The sequence below is a fragment of the Sceloporus occidentalis genome, unplaced genomic scaffold (genome assembly GCF_023333645.1).
Source record: "Sceloporus occidentalis isolate IW3139 unplaced genomic scaffold, rSceOcc1.0.p SCAF_28, whole genome shotgun sequence".
Lineage (NCBI taxonomy): Eukaryota > Metazoa > Chordata > Lepidosauria > Squamata > Phrynosomatidae > Sceloporus > Sceloporus occidentalis.
This window is the reverse complement of record NW_028317008.1, coordinates 4867421-4884376: the sequence shown is the minus strand read 5'-3', so window position 1 is coordinate 4884376 and position 16956 is coordinate 4867421. Positions and strand designations below refer to the sequence as shown.

The window sequence follows — 16956 nt, the reverse complement described above, 5'->3', positions numbered from 1 at the left end:
ACCAGCATTTATGCATACATTTGTTTTGATATTTTAGCTAACACACAATTTGTTGTATTGTGCTTGTCCATGTTGAATACAGTGCAAGTTGGATAAAGTATGTGAACCCCTAGGCTAATCACTTCAACAAAAACAAATTGGAGTCAGGAATTAGCAACCCCAAAATCCAATCAATGAAACTTGATGATTGGAGGTGTATTTTTGATCTAGTTTGACATAAGTAATAAAAAAAAATTGAATTTACTATTCTAAATAATGCTCTGCTGATGCGAACCATGCCTCACAAAAAATACATCTCAGACAAATTGTTTATAAATGGAGACGATTTAGAACTGTGGCTACTCTCCCTAGAAGTCTGTGCCCAGCCAAGATGACTCCAAGGGCACAACACAGAATGGTCAATGAGGCAAAAAAGGAACCCTAGAGTAACAACTAAAGGTTTAAAAGAAATCATTGGAACTACCGTATTTCCCCAAGTATAAGACGCTCCCATGTATAAAACGCACCTTAATTTTGGGGCCCGAAATAAAAAAAATATATATATTACATAAAGTTATTGTACTGGCTGCCTGGGCATGATATGAGTGTGATTGATGTTAGCTGCTAGCAATTGTTAGCAATCACACTCCTATCATGGTCAGGCAGCCAGTACATACAATTCAGCTTCCCGGTCCCCCCTCCCTGTGCCCCCTACACACGGATCAATGCTATCACACACACACACACACACACATATATTCATTAATTTACTCCCCCACCCTTACCTGAACTGCAGATCTTCTGGTGCCACTCGCAGACTTCTGTGGGGGGGCGCTGTTTCCCTCTGCGTTGTTCGAACAGGAACGGAGTCATGTGATGTGATGTACATTCACGTGACTCCACTGGGTTCCTGTGTCGCCCCGACAGATCAAGATACGCTGCTGAACAACACAGAGGTAAGCAGCAGGTCCCCTTTCCGGTAAAAAAAAGTTTTTAGACCCCAAATTTTTCTAAAAAAGGTGCGTCTTATACATGGGGAAATACGGTAGTTAACATCTCTGTTCATGAGTCCACCATAAGCAAAACATTGAGTCTGTGGCAGGACACCACGGAGGAAGCCGCTGCTCTTTATTTTAACATCGCTGTTCTTCTAATGTTTGCCACAGCTCTACAGGGAAAATGTTTTGTGGACTACACACTACACAGCACTAGGTATGGCATTAAAAAGGCACTGCATACCCACATGAAAACATAATCCCAATGATGAAGGGAGCATCATGATTCAGGACTGCTTTGCTGCCTCAGGACCTAGATAGCTTGCCACTGTAACGGCCAGGGATGGTCAGGATCAGTAGCGGAGGATCCACAGTGCAGAACCCGTGCACGAACCAGAGGCAGGCGAAATGGTACTGGAGAAGTTTGGATAAACGTGAGACGAAGCCGAGGTCAAGGATTGGAGAAGTCAGGATAGCCAAGAGACAAAGCCGAAGTCAAGGGTTGGAGAAGTCAGGATAACCGAAGCCGAAGTCAGAACTTGGAGCAAACACAAAACCGCAACTGAGCCCAGAGAAACAAAGCATGAAACTCTTTGACAGGCAGTGAGTGGACAGCTAAGGAGCCCTCAAATAGCCCCCAGGCAGATAACCCCGCCTCAAACTATTAGCATAAATAAACAGAGAAAATGTCCGGCTATCTTAGAAGTGGCGTGCGCATGCGTGAGGGTCTCGTCCGGCAGTGTCTGCGGGAGGCTGCTACGGCTGTAGCAGCTGCAGGTAAGTTCTTAGCTGTTACAGCCATCACAGAAAGGACAATGAATTCCCAAGTTTATCAAGGTATCATACAGGATATTATCAGAGTAGCTGTCCACAGCTGAAGCTCAGTAGAAGTTGTTTAATGCAGCAGGACAATGACCTTAGACAGCAAAGTAAATCTATTTCAGACTGGTTTTCAAAAAAGAAAATCTGTCTCATGGACAGCCTAGTCAGAGCCCAGACCTTAATCTATTATATATGCTGTGAAATGACCTCAAGAGAGCCTTTTACACCAGAGATCCTAGAAATGTGGCTGAGCTCAAGCAGTTGTTTAAGGAAGAATGGTCTAAAATTCCTCCTGAACAGAGTGTAGGAAGGGTGAGGCTAGAGAGGCACTCGCCTCGGGCGCAACTGCGAGGGGGTGAAGGGCTGTGTATATGTTTGTGTTTGTAAGCTGGTGCGTGGGTAAGGACAGTGTATGTGTAAGAGCAGTGTAGGTATTTGTGTGTTTGTAAGATGGTGTGCGTGTAAAGGCAGGGGAGTGTGAGGGCAGTGTATGTGGATATGTGTGTTTATAGGCACGTGTGTGTAAAAGCAGTGTGTAAGGGCAGTCATGTGTAAGGGCAGTGTATATGTATGTGTGTGTGTTTGTAACCTGGTGTGTGTATGGGCAGTGAATCTCTATATGTGTGTTTATGGGCAGGTGTCTGTAAAGGCAGCGTGTATGTCTGTCTATGGACAGGTGTGTGTGAAGGCAGTGTGTATGGGCAGTGTAAATAAAATAACCTCTGTAAAAAAATAGCTGGGGGGCACAATTTTCCATTCTTGCCTCAGGAGCAAATGGAGCTAGCTGTGGCTCTGCTCCTGAAGGTTGTGCAGGTCTGATCTGTAGCTACCGGAAGCACTTGTTTGAGGTTATTGCTGCCAAAGGAGGTTTGACCAGTTATTAAATCCAAGGGTTCACTTACTTTTCCACCAGCACTGTGAATATTTAATAGGTGTCTTCAATAAGGACATGGAAGATTATTATTGTTTGTGTGTTAGTTTAAGCACACTATTATTGTCTAGCCCAAAGGGTTCACTTACTTTTTCTTGCCAATATAGCTGTATAGAGTGTGATTTGTCAGTAATATGTATTATAGCACACTTTAAAAATGTTTAATGCCAACTTTCTTTGTATGCTTTATACAATCTATTCTACCCAATTAAACTTTATGCCATTGTAACACAACAACATAACATACAGAGTTATCAGGATAATTTCAGCATCAGAAATTGAGCAGAATAACTTGACTTTGGGTAGATTCTGGTGAACTATTTTTATATATAGCAAATAAAATATATCTTTCAGTAAGGACTATCTTTAAAACAAATCTGTTAAAATCCCCAGAATGTAATCCTAAATGGAACATGAGGTTTTGTCATCCATCCAGGGCCAGCCCCTTACGAAAAAATTACTGCAGTTTTTCTGAAGTAATACTGCAGTTTTTTGGACATGAAAAAACTGCAATACTGCACTTTTACTGCAGTATTACTGGTGGGCACCAAGGGGCTCTTCGTGTTCGTCTTCCATATTCCGCGAATATTCGCCTGTTCCTGTCTTCTCTTCGGGCGAATATTCGTGGACATTCTTCGTGTTCGGTTTTTCTTCGTTTTTCCGGTTAAGGGGTTGATATGGGGTTAACGCGTACCGCAGCAGCTCTGGTGCCAGGAGTTTAAATGTCCGTATGAGCAACTCTATTGGTCGTCAGCAGGGGGCTCGTCTGCCAATGGTTGATGGCAGATGAGCCCCCTGCTGGCGACCAATAGGGTTGCTCGTATAGACTGTTAAACTCCTGGTGCCGTAACTTGTCCGGCAGATACCATTGGTCTCCCTGTTCTATCATTTATTAACTGATAGAACAGGGAGACCAGTGGGATCTGCCGGACAAGTTGCTTCATTAGGGGTTAACTTTTTAAAGTCTGTACGAGCGACTCTGTTGGTCGCTCGTACAGACTTTTAGGCTCCTGGTGCTGTAACTTACCCGGCAGATCCCATTGGTCTCCCTGTTCTATCAGTTAAATGTCCGTACAAACGACCAATAATGTCGCTCGTACGGACATTTAACTGAGAGAACAGGGAGACCAGTGGGATGTGCCGGGTAAGTTGCAGAATTGGGGTTTTAAAAGTCTGTACGAGCGACTCTGTTGGTCGCTCGTACAGACTTTTAAAACCCCAATGCTGCAACTTACCCGGCAGATCCCACTGGTCTCCCTGTTCTATCAGTTAATAAATGATAGAACAGGGAGACCAGTGGGATCTGCCGGACAAGTTACTTCATTAGGGGTTAACTTTTTAAAGTCTGTACGAGCGACTCTGTTGGTCGCTCGTACAGACTTTTAGGCTCCTGGTGCACTTGTTGCACCTTAAGGGGTTAAGGGGCCGTGCGAGTGAGCCTATTGGTCGCTTGCATGGCCCTTTAACCTATGGATTTCCATAGGTTCGCTGTCAGGGGTTACAAAGGCCGTGCGAGTGAGCCTATTGGTCACCTGCAGGGTCTTCCTCTGGCATCAACCAATTGGTTGATGCCAGAGGAGGTCCCTGTAGGCGACCAATAGGCTCATTCGGACTGCCCTGTAACCCGTGACGGTGAACCTGCGGATTTCCATTTCCGTGAACTCCCGCGATGCCAAGGTAAGTACTTAGAAGGGGAAGGGACCGGGGAGAGTGGTAGATGAAGACGAAGGCGATCACGAAGATCTTCGTGGTATGTGTCTTCGTCTTCACCTACGTTTTACCGCCGCTGTCTTCTCTTCGGCGTGTCTTCGGAACGAACACGAAAACGCACTCTTCGTGTTCGTTTTCATGTTCGCCCGAAGACGAATGCACAAGTCTAATAATAATGTATGGAAACATAGCATTGCGGGTATAGATCAATGGAACACACAAACCCAGCTTTGCAGGTATAGATCAATTGGAATTCACATACAAACTCAGCATTACAAGGTATAGATAAAACCCCCTAAATTACAGGCATAGATCACAGGTTGCAAACCCCAAAGCCTGGCATCCACATTGCCCACATAGAACCTGACCAGCACCCAGATAACACACATAGGACTTGCCATCTTTGTCCCCAAACAGCCTGTCCTATGCCATCTGGGTCCCATTAAAACCCTGCCTGTGCTATCTTGGTACCCAAGGCTCAAACACCCTGCTTGTGCCATCTTTACCTTTCCACAAATCAATTATATGATTTTATTTTATTTATGATGCACACAAACACTTTTACAGTCACTCACTAATTCACACTTTCATTCACATAATTCATTCACACAATTATTTATTCTCTCACTCAGTCACACAAATCATTTGCACATATTCATTAATGCATTCTCAAAAATTAATTAATGCTTTCACTCATTCAGATAATTCATCCACACATTAATTCATACTCCCCCTCACTCAGACAATTTATCCACACATTAATTCATTAATTCAGACAATTCATCCACACATTAATTCATACTCTCACTCATTCACACAATTCATCCACACATTAAGTTATACTCTCCCTCATTCAGACAATTCATCCACGTATGAATTCATACTCTCACTAATTTACACAATTCATCCACACATTATTTCATACTCTCACTCATTCACACAATTCATCCACACACTAATTAATTCATTCTCTCACTCATTCTCACTCTTTGTTTCAATATTCTTTCTACCCCCTCTCCCCCTTTCTCACTATCCATCCCCTCTCTCCCCCTTTCTCACTATCCACCCCCTCTCCCTCCCTTCTCACTATCTACCCCATCCCTTCTCGCTATGTGCCCCCCTCTCCTCCCCTTCTCATTATCTACCCTCTCCCCCCTTTGTAGTTCACTTACCTTCCAGAAGTCCTGCGGTGGGAGTGCAAGGCCTCTGTCTCCCTGCTCTGCCGCTGTGCGCGCTGTTTCACTGCTGAGTGCTGGAATATGACATCATATTCCGGTGCTCAGCATGACATGCCAGCACTGCGACCGAGCTAGAGGTCTCGTGGAGAAGACTGAGGGGCACCGAACGGCTGCCAAAACCTTCAAGAGCGACTGCTCGGCACACTTAAAGTCCCATTCCGTAACTGTCCTGGGCAATCCGGGAAATATGGTCTCCCTACTCCTGGCTTGGCTGATCTCCTCTCCGGTTCCTGAATCCTGCTTACATCCCTGACTCCGTTTGACTTCTGGTATCCTGACCTTGGCTTGTTGGACTTCCGGATTTGGCTCTCGACCCCTGGCTTGGATTTTTAACTACGTTATATGGACATTATTTTCTCTGCACTTATTATTATTTTTTGTATATTCAATAAAGGTGAATACACTGCATTTCTGTCTCCATCTGGTTTGTGGTTCCTGACATAACACAAGGGCCATGAATCCTGATGGTGCAGGCGGTCCACCCATGCAGAATATTTTTTTCGGATGGATTTACAGGATCAGAAAATCAATCATGTGGTTCTGGCCATACAGACCCCTTTGAACTGCATGGCGCACCTGGAACTTCCTCCAGTGGCCGTTGCAGCTCCTGCTCCGGTACTCGCTGCCTTACTGGGTCTGCCCCGTTTCCCCAGCGCTATGGGGCAACCCAAACCAGTGTCGTGCTTTCCTGAACCAGGTTGGCATATTTCTGGAAATGGTTCCTCGAGCCTTCCCGAACGCTGCTGTCAGACAAGGCTTTGTGGGAGACCGGTAAGCCTATCGTCCACAGCTATTCAGAGTTTGTTACCTCCTTCAAACTAATCTTTGATTTGCCGGCTCGGGCCTCCTCTGCTGCTAAACTGCTTGATCTGTGGGTGAGTACTCTATTGAGGTAGGATGGAATAATGAGGCACTTGTGGCCGTCTTTTCACATGGTTAGGCGGACCATATCAAGGATGAGATTGTGGCATCTCTTTGCAGCCTCGCTCCTTACCATTGTCTATTGAGGCAATTGATGGCAGACCTATACAACCAGTTCTGGTTACCCATGAAACTGCCTCCTTGTCCGTGGCAATGGGGGATCTTCACCATGAAACCCTCCAATTTCAGGTGATCACATCCCGCACTATTCTGTGATCCTCGGATACCCCTGGTTGCGTTCCCATAATCCGTTTTTTGATTGGCGCACAGCTGAAAACCTTTCATGGTCTCCTCAGTGTGCGGCCACATGTCTCAGTAGGCCGTTTAAACTACTTTATACGCAATCTCCTGCCTCACTTCCTGCGCAATACAGGAGTTCAGTGATGTGTTTGATAAGGTACGGGCAGGTACCTTGCCACCTCATAGGTCTTATGATTGTGCCATTGACCTCCAGCCAGGGGCTATTCCTCCTAAGGGCCGCACCTACCCCTTGTCTGTGGCAGAGAACAAGGCCATGGAGGAGTATGTTTCGGATGCCCTGTTCCGGGGGTTCAGAAAAAGGGGGGGCGAGTTAAGGCCTTGTATTGATTACAGGGGTCTTAATCATCTTACGGTTAAAAATGCTTATCCCATTCCACTAATAACCGAACTGTTGTACGATGTCCTACGAGAGTATTTGCAACAGTCCGTGGTGGTCTATTTGGACAATATTCTGATTCATTCTCCTTCTCTTGAGACTCACCACTCTGATGTTGCCAGAGTCTTAAGAGGCTCAGAGAGAATGGGTTATTTTGCAACCTGGAGAAGTGTGAGTTCAATAGGCAGCAATTAACCTGTTTAGGATACGTTATTTTGGATAAAGGGTTTGCCATGGACCCACAAAAAATGGCCGCGGTTTTGGAATGGCCACATCCACTGGGTCTGCGTTCCATTCAGCGTTTCTTGGGCTTCACTAATTACTATAGGAAGTTTATCATAAACTTTTCCTCTATTGTGAAGCCCATCATGGACATGACCCTGAAAGAGGGTAACCCAAACTGTTGGTCCTCTGTTGCCGCCAGGGCATTTGAGTTACTAAATACCGCATTCGCCTCGGATCCTATCCTGCTCCACCACAACCCTGCACTGCCTTTTGTCCTGGAGGTTTATGCATCTGTGTCAAGACTCGGGTATGCAGGTCGGGTACTAGAGAGTCTGTCTGTACCCCTTGATGCATCTTGGTATGTATGCACACAACAGATCAAAAAGCAGGACTGAATGGTAGGGAGACAGGGGAACTGTAGCAAGGACGGGGAACTGTAGCAAGGACTGACACAGCTTGGAAGCCCTCAGGCAGGACACGTGGCTTGGAATCCCACTGGCGGGGCGGACGTCAGGAATCCCACTGGGGGGACGGACGGCAGGAAGCCCACTGGCAGGGCAGACGTCAGGAAGTCAACTGGCAGGGCGGACGTCAGGAAGTCCACTGGCAGGGCGGATGGCAGGAAGTCCTTCTGGCGGGCACACAACTTGGAAGCCCTTCTGGCGGGGCACATGCCTTGGAAGCTATTCTGGCGGGGCACACGACTTGGTGGATGTCAGGACCAGGTAACTGGCAGGGCACACGGCAGGAAAACCTTTGGCAGGGCGCATGGTAGGACTCCAGGAACAATTCAGGACCAGGTAACTGGCAGGGCACACGGCAGTATGTCAGGAAAATTTCAGGACCAGGTACAGAGCCACAGCAATAGGCTGTTCACACTGCAATGCAAAGGCCCTGACTGAAAGGCAGAGCAGGTATATAAAGGCAGGGCTCCACCAGGTAACAAGGCTCAGCTGCCCTCAGTTATTAGATCTGGGTGCTTCAGAGAGGGAATGGTGGCCACTAGTGGTTACAGGAGAATAAGTATTGCGTAATCCCGGATGACAGGATGGAGCCTGACAATCTGAGATGGGAATAGGCGCCCTCCTGTCTCAAAGTCCTAACCCGGAGAGTTCCATGCACCCTTGTGGATTCTTTTCTAAGAAATTGTGGCTGGCAGAGTGTAATTACGAAGTCGGGGATAGGGAGTTGTTGGGTGAGAAGATTCTGGTTGCCCAACCCACTGTTCCCCCTGGAAAGCCTTGTGGTAAATATTTTGTGCCTTCTGAACTTCAGACCGAATTGTTGCACGCTTACCACGATACCAAGGCAGCCAGGCATACGGGTAAAAATCAGATGGTTTGGTCCGTTTCACGATTATTTTGGTGGCCTGATTTAAAAAAGCATGTTGCCTTCGTAGCAGCGTATCATATGTGCGCTCAAAGTAAAGCTCATAAACCTTCCAGTGGGACTACTCCAGCCCATACCACCTGGTGAGCGCCCCTGGACACACTTGTCCATTGACTTTATCATGGACTTGCCCGCCTCCCGGGGACACATGGTTATCCTCATGATTGTCCACTGGTTATCGAAAATGTGCCACTGTATTCCACTAAAAAGATTACCCTAGGCCCCTGAATGGGCCTCGGCTTTTGCCAGGGAGGTCTTCCGTTTGTACGGGTTACCCATTGACATAGTCTCAGGTGCCTTTTGTGCTCAACAGGGCATCAAAATATCCTTCTCCTCGGCCTACCACCCACAATCCAAGCTTTGGAGCAATTCTTGTGCTGTTATGTGTCTGACCACCACGACAATTGGGCTGATATGTTACCCTGGGCGGAGTTTGCCTGTAATAGTGCCGTAAGTTCCTCCTCCCAGTTGTCTCCGTTCTTGGCTAACTACGGGTTTCAGCTATCACTGTTGCCCGATTTGTTTACTCCACAGGACATCCTGGCTCTGGAGGTTTATCTCAGGGAACTCTGTTCCGCATGGGTACGGATACAGCATGTAGGTCTATGGAACAGCAAAAACTCCAGGGTGATCACAGATGACTGCCCACACCCTCCTACCAGGTGGGGAGAGGGTTTGGCTATCCTCTCAAAACCTAAACCTCTGGGTCCCTATTCCCAAACTGGCTCCTTGCTATATTGGTCCCTTTTGCATGCTCTGTCGGGTAAATCCGATTGCTTACGCACGTAACCTCTCTGCTAATATGTGTATTTCCAACGTGTTCTACGTCTCCCTGTTGCAACCATTTTACCATGGCTCCTCCTTGTACTCATCCTGTTACAGTTGACAACCATGAGGAATACGAGATCCGCAGCATCCTAGATTCTCGTTTGTTCAGGGATTGACTCCGGTACCTTGTCCACTGGTAGGGTTATGGACCCGAGGAGAGTTCCTGGGTTCCCTCCACTGATGTGCACGCCTCCCTTTTCCGCAAGGGTTTCCACTCTAAATACCATCTTAAACCTGGTCCTCTCCCATGGGGGATGGATCGTTAAGGGGGGGTACTGTCAGAGTTTTCACCCTTCCCCCGGTCCTCTTGCTTCTCACACTCAACCTCACCTCAGCTGAAGAAATTTGTTCCTAATTACTTCCCTGGTTTCCTGCTGATTAGCCAGTCCCTCCCTGCTAGCGTCTGGCTATTTAGACAGCAACACTTCAGTGTCTCATTGCCCTTGTGTTGGTCTCAGACTCTCCAAGTGCATTCTCCAGTGTTCCAGCAGTTCCCTGTGTATGACTCCTGGCTTGGCTGATTTCCTCTCAGTTTCCTTAATCCTGCTTATGTCCCTGACTCCGTTTGACCTCTGGTATCCTGCCCTCGGCTTGTTTGACTTCCTGATTTGGCTCTCTACCCCTGGCTTGGATTTGTGACGGTGTGGCAGAGCCAGTCCTGGTGTGTGTGTCGGTGTGGCAGAGCCTGTCCTGGTGTGTGTGTGTTTGGGTGTTGGTGTGGCAGAGAATGTCCTGGTGTGTGAGTTTGGGTGCCAGTGTCGCAGAGCCTGTCCTGGTGTGTGTGTGTGGGTGTCGATGAGGCAGAGCCTGTCCTGGTGTGTGTGTCTGGCTGTCGGTGTGGCAGAGCCTATCCTGGTGTGTGTGTGTGTCAGTGTGACAGAGCCTGCCCTGGTGTGTATTTGGTGATCTGTTTCCTGGCACTTTACTTACTGTAGGAATAAATGTAACTATTTATGTTTGACTTATTCAGAGATAAAACACCCTCCTAAATTTGTAGTAACTTCAGAGGACAAAACTTTATAGGACCAGAAATCAGTGAGTGGAAAAGTAAAGGTTTTGTGTTATCTATTTCAATCTGCATATTTTATTAAAAAGGATTAGTGGCTATTTGTACAGCAGTTCGCCAGATTTTCAGTATTGGTGGCCCTCATACATAGTGAATCATGGCCCTGACGACATTATCCTTCATGGTGCCGCGTCCGATGTCAATGGCTAATCTTGTTTTGTTATTATGCCTCTGTATAACATTTCCATGGGCTCATCAGCGTGTATGTATATCTTAAACCCACTATGATACGCTTGTCTCTTATGTCTCTTTGGAACTCACCTTCTCTACCAGTAACATAAAATAAAATAGATTTCTTCTTAAAAAAAAAAATAAAGGAATTAGTGGCACTAAATTGTGGCTTCAGGTGTCCCGTGTGTGATTTGATGCACTCCCAATCCCATCACATAAGATTCTATCTTATACTATCTGCAGAGCACAAATGTTCTCTTTATCTGGTACATATGGATTCTGAGGAGTTAAGATTCTGTCTATTTTATTTATTTCCATAAAAAGGCCCACCACAATACTCAGCAGCAGGCCCGTGATGCTCTGAATCCGGCCCTGCATCCATCTTTCTTTTAAATTAAACTAACCTTTTAAAACACAGCTCTTCAACATCTTCAACATTTTTTACGCTCTCTTTTTTCCACACAATTTTTGTAGCCCATTCAAATAGCTAAAGACAGCTGGGAAATGAATGAAAACAAAGTGAAATATATTAATTTGTGTAATTTGTGTATGTTTGATCCTGTTACAAACACACAAGGTGACAGACATAGGTTAAACTGGCAATTAAAGGTTAATTTCCCACATCTGTGGCTTTTTAAGTTGCAATCAGTGTCTGTGTATAATGAGTTTGTTAGCTCTCACATGGATGCACTAAATACTAGATACTGTGCCATGGGGAGCAGAAAAGAACTGTCAAAAGACCTGCGTAACAAGGTAATGGAACTTTATTAAGATGGAAAGGGATGTAAAAAGATTTCCAAAAACCTTGAAAATGCTAGTCCGTACTGTTCAATCACTTATTAAGAAGTGGAATATTCAGGGATCTCTTGGTACCAAGCCAAGGGCAAGTAGACAAAGAGATTTCAGTCACAACTGCCAGAATTGTTCGGGGAACAAGGAAAAGCCTCAGGAGAAATACAGGCTGCTCTGGAGGAAAAACAGTGTGGTTGTTTCAAGGAGCACAATACGACGATACTTGAACAAAGATTCTGGCACACTTGAGCTTCTGGCACACTGTAATTTGGAGTGACAAGACCAAAATAGAGCTTTATGGTTACAACCATAAGCACTATGTTTGGAGAGGGTTCAACAAGGCCTATAGCAAAGAGAATACCATCCCCACTGTGAAGCATGGCGGTTGTTCACTGATGTTTTTTTTGGGGGGGGTGAACTCTAAAGGCACAGGGAATTTTGTGGAAATTGAGGGCAAGATGAATGCAGCATGTTATCAGGACGCTCTTGGACTTTCCAGCACGACAATGACCCTAAGCGCAAGGTCAAGCTGACCCTTCAGTGATTACAGCAAAAAAGTGAAGGTTCTGGAGTGACCATCACAGTCCCCTGACCTTTATATCATCGAGCCACTCGAGTGAGATCTCAAGCGCGCGGTTCACACAAGAAGACCAAAGACTTTGCATGACCTGGAGACATTTTGCCATGACCAATGGGCAGCTTTACCACTTGCAAGAATTTGAGGCCTCATAGACAACTAATACAAAAGATTGCTGCTAAGGCGGCAATACACAGCATTAAGAACAAAGTATTCATTTATTTTTTTTGTTGCCATATTTTGTTTTAGGATTGTGCCATTCTGTTATAACCTACAGTTGAATATAAAATAAAAGAAATGTGTTTTTTCCTGTTCACTCATGTTTTTTAAAAAAAATGGCAAACTTTTGAGCACAACTGTATGTTTGAATATATATATATATATATATATATATATATGAGCATGAATGTGTGAATGTATGACTGTGTGTGAGCATGAATGTGTAATTGAGTGTGTGATCATGGAAGTGTAATCGTGTGTGAGCATGGATGTGTGTGTGCATGGATATGTAAGTGGGATGATATGGTGTGTGTGTTAGAATGAATGTGTATGTTTGTTAGTGGGTATAAGTAAGTGTGTGTAATTTGTGTAAGTGTGTGTACATATGTGTGCCAGAGTGTATGTTGAAATGGGGGTAAGTGATGGCACAGACAAGCTGTTTGAGGCCAATGATGGCACAGACCAGCTGTCTGGGGCAAAGAATGCACAGATACGCTGTTTGGGGGCACTGACAAGCTAGGGCAAACATTGCACAGACAGGTTGGTTGGGGGTTAGGATGGCACTAGTAAGCTGTTTGTGCCAACTACAATTGTTTATTTTAAAATGTATATTGGTCCAATATATGGATAACAAAATCTTGATTATTATTTTATCGCCTGTTTATAATATATGTTTTTCTTTTTCAGGGTCACACCTCAAAACATACATTAACACGTTTTGATGATTATATTTAATTTATTTTACAGGCTGAAAAAATCGAAGTTTTAAATTGGAAACCACATTCAGACCAAGGGCTTGACAATCCTACGTTTGTCCAGGACAATATAACCCTTCATGAATTAAGGGGACACTTTAAGTAACATCCATGTATTGCATAAAATGTATGTGTTATGTTACTTTCACTTGTGAAGGTTATGGTCGTAAATGTATTGCTTCGCAAGAATGATTTAGCCCCTTAAGGACCAGCCGTTTTTTTATTTTTGTACCCTTTGTGGCTGATCTCGTTTTAACATTTATGCAGTGTTTATATTTTTAGGACAAGAAGGGCTTTCTTTAGATAACATTATTTTGGTAATATCATGTAATATACTATAAAAAATAATAACATATGGTGAAAAATTGTTTGTTTGTTTACTTTTATTTGAAAAATCTTTAACTCATCGGCAAAAGCTAATGAAAAAAAATACTAAATAAATTCTAATATTTGTCCCAAGTTTGGAAATACCCAATGTTTTCATGTTTTTTGCAATTTATAGGGCAATAAGTGTAAGTGGTGTATTGTTATTTTAAAGCCATTTTTATATATGGTCATCCTGTGCCTATGTCATATTTGGAACAATCCATATATTTTATTAACTAGAAACCCCAAGATATTTCAAATGCTGGTATTGTAACACTTTTGTGGTAGTATTTTCAGTACTTCAGCATGAAAGTACAGCTTCTAGCATTAGTCACAGGCCAATATGTGTTCAGAAACATTGCCTGTGAAATCACTCAAGCATAGGTTTATTGGGTTATTTGGAGGCTGAAAGGTCACATCTGGGTCACGCGCAATTCAGTATTTCAACTTGAAATTTTGACATCTGGTCCCCATGTACGCATGTTCTATTTGGGACATCTTTAAAGCCAGACAATTCAATTTACCCCCATCAAACTATATGTGTTTGAAAAATAGACACCCAGGGAATTTTAAATGGTGGTATTTTTACACTTTCCATGCACTAAATCTACCACTAGACTTTGTTAAAGTTTGTGTTAGTAATCTAATTACACCAAAATACACCCCAGGATATTTCAAATGGTGGTATTTTGGTATTGTAACACATTCCATGCACTAATTCTACCACCAGCCTTATGCTACTAATTTGCTAGCAATTTGATAGGTTTGTGGTAGTATTTTGTTGTATATATATATACTGTATAGTACATAGTACATAAGGTTGAAAAAAGACCTAAGTCCATCAAGTTCAACCCTTCTACCTAACCTTCCTATTTTGCCTAGAAGGCAAAAAAATCCCTAATTAAGCTACTTCGAATTCTGCCATCAGGGGAAAAAGAGGCCAAGAGGCAATCAGATTTCTACTTGGATCAAGAAGCTCTAAAATATTAATTATATTTATAGCCCTGTATGTCATGCCTTTCTAAAAAAAAAAATTCAGACCCCTTTTGAAGACATCTAATGTATTTGATAACACCACCTCCCTGGGCATTGAATTTTATACCTTTATTGTCCTTACTATAAAGAATCCCTTCCTTTGTCGTCTATGAAATCTCTGCTCTTCAAGTCTCAGAGGGTGACCTCTTGTTCTTTGTACATTTCTGTTAATGAACAGGTCACTGAAGAACTCTTTATATTGGCCCTGCATATATTTATATAATGTTATCATATCCCCTCTAAGATGCCGTTTTTCTAGTGTATATAATTTTAACTTTTTTAGTCTCTCTTCATAGTGAATCAATACCTCTTTTTTGCATGCCAAAATCTTATTGGCCCTTGCAGCTGCTTGCTGGCATTGTGCACTATTGTCAAGTCCATTATTCCTAAATCCTTTTCATTGGTAGTTTTGCCCTAGGACATTCCATTTATAGAATAGGTTGCATTATTATTTTTACCATAATGCTTAACTTTGCATTTCTGATGAACCTCATCTACCACTTGCACATCCAGTCCCCAACTCTAAATCTTCTTTGAAAGAAGAAACATCCAGATTAGTCTGAATTACCCTGCCTAATTTTGTGTCATCAGCAAAAGCTTTGACATGGCTCTCAATGCAGAATGGGAGATCATTTATAAATAAATTAAAAAGAAGAGGACCCAGGACAGACCCCTGAGGCACTCCACGTAATACCTGCATACAGTTTGAGAAACATCCATTCACAACCACTCTCTGCATTCTATCTTTAAGTCAATTTCCTGTTCCAAATACAGACATTTTCCATAAGCCTATTTCTGTTAATTTCTAGAGTAGCCTTTTATGTGGAACCGTATCAAATGCCTTAGCAAAGTCCAGAAAAATCACATCTACAGCCACACCCAGGTCTATTTTTTTTTAAAACTTCTTTATTCAAAGAGGATAAGGCATATACAGAGTATAGAACATAAAGTGTAGAAAACACATTGCAATACAATACAGTACAGGCGAGTCCAATAGAAAAAAACAAAAAAACACAACATCAGCGGTACATAAGATGGAGTAGGCACAACTAGAAACACAAAAACATACAGTAAAGGCAAACCAAGTCCGGACACAAACCTATAAAGCATACAGATTAGCCTTACAGAAACAACCACCCCGACCTCAACCTTGGTATCAGAGAAACACCTCGCAACGTCTGGAGGCAGAACCAGTGGGTAAATTGAAACGTATCATATAAGGACTTCTTAATAGCGTCATCTTTAACCTCAATGTACGCAGACGATTTGTCAAAAAAGATTTAGCCCTCACTTCCCTATGTAATGCTGCCTCCAACCAATCCATACGAAAGATAAAGTCCAGCCGGCTTATGGCCATGTCTAGAAGGGGTGGGCTAGATTCTATCCATTGGGCCAAGATGGCCTTTTTACCAACCGCCGATACAGTTAATAAAAGAGTCTTCTCCCAGAAAAGGATCTACCTCACGGGGAGGCAAAATCCCAAACAAGGCCCACTCCGCTGTCAGATCCAAACGAATGCCCAACACCCTGACCACCTATTGATGAACGACTCTCCAAAACCTCCCTATATGTGGACAACACCAAAGGCCATGAAAGAGGTCTGCCTCCGGCACAGCGCATTTAAAACATTTAGAATTAGTCCCAAGTCCCACAGCCACGTAGAGTTTCGGGGTCATGTAAGCACGATACAAAATGTTTAAAAACATCTCACTGTAAAACCGGGATACCAGAATTTTTTAATTTAAAACCGTAGCCTCGACCAAGAGGTCAAGATCGGGGAACTCTTTCCGCCAGGCAGGTAATCCCTATCTGAGAGAATTCCATGACAGAACAGGTCAAATCTGTCTATAGAGAAGGGACATCGTAAGGGGACCTGTGGAGCACGAATGGTCAGTCGATCAAGCGAGTTAGTATGATCGTTACTTGTAAACTCAGTCAGAAGCCAAGATGGACCGAAAGAGAAGGGAACTTCTCCTGGAAATGTTGCCAGGTAAGCACACGGGCTGTGTCCACATAGAGAAAGTCATCGACAAGCCTGCCCCCAACTAACCCTAGTTTCTTGAAAACAGGGTCTGATCTCCCCCCTTGGAAGCCAGGATTCTGAAACAAAGTCATAAACCTGGAACAGAGAAACCCTAAACCAAGATGCTTGCGCACCTGCATTCAAGCCTTGTGCGTATGAAATAGCAATGGGTTCGGACTTATGGAAATCATGTAGATGCAGAAGGGAGGCCAATTGTATATCAGGAGAAAGCCGCTGTTCAACCCCAGGAATGGAAAAGCGGTGTTCGTCCAAAATC

At 43.9% G+C, this 16956-nt stretch overlaps 1 protein-coding gene across 1 annotated transcript in view; it reads left to right on the top strand.

Moving 5' to 3' along the window:
• The window catches only part of LOC149299714 (sodium-coupled monocarboxylate transporter 1-like), a 55687-nt gene extending 48259 nt beyond the window's left edge, over positions 1-7428 (top strand). Inside the window, exon 15 of the mRNA XM_089486015.1 lies at positions 6970-7428. Within this exon, the coding sequence (XP_089342141.1) occupies positions 6970-7428 (459 nt within the window). The remainder of the gene's footprint in view (positions 1-6969) is intronic.
• Positions 7429-16956: the final 9528 nt, after the last annotated feature.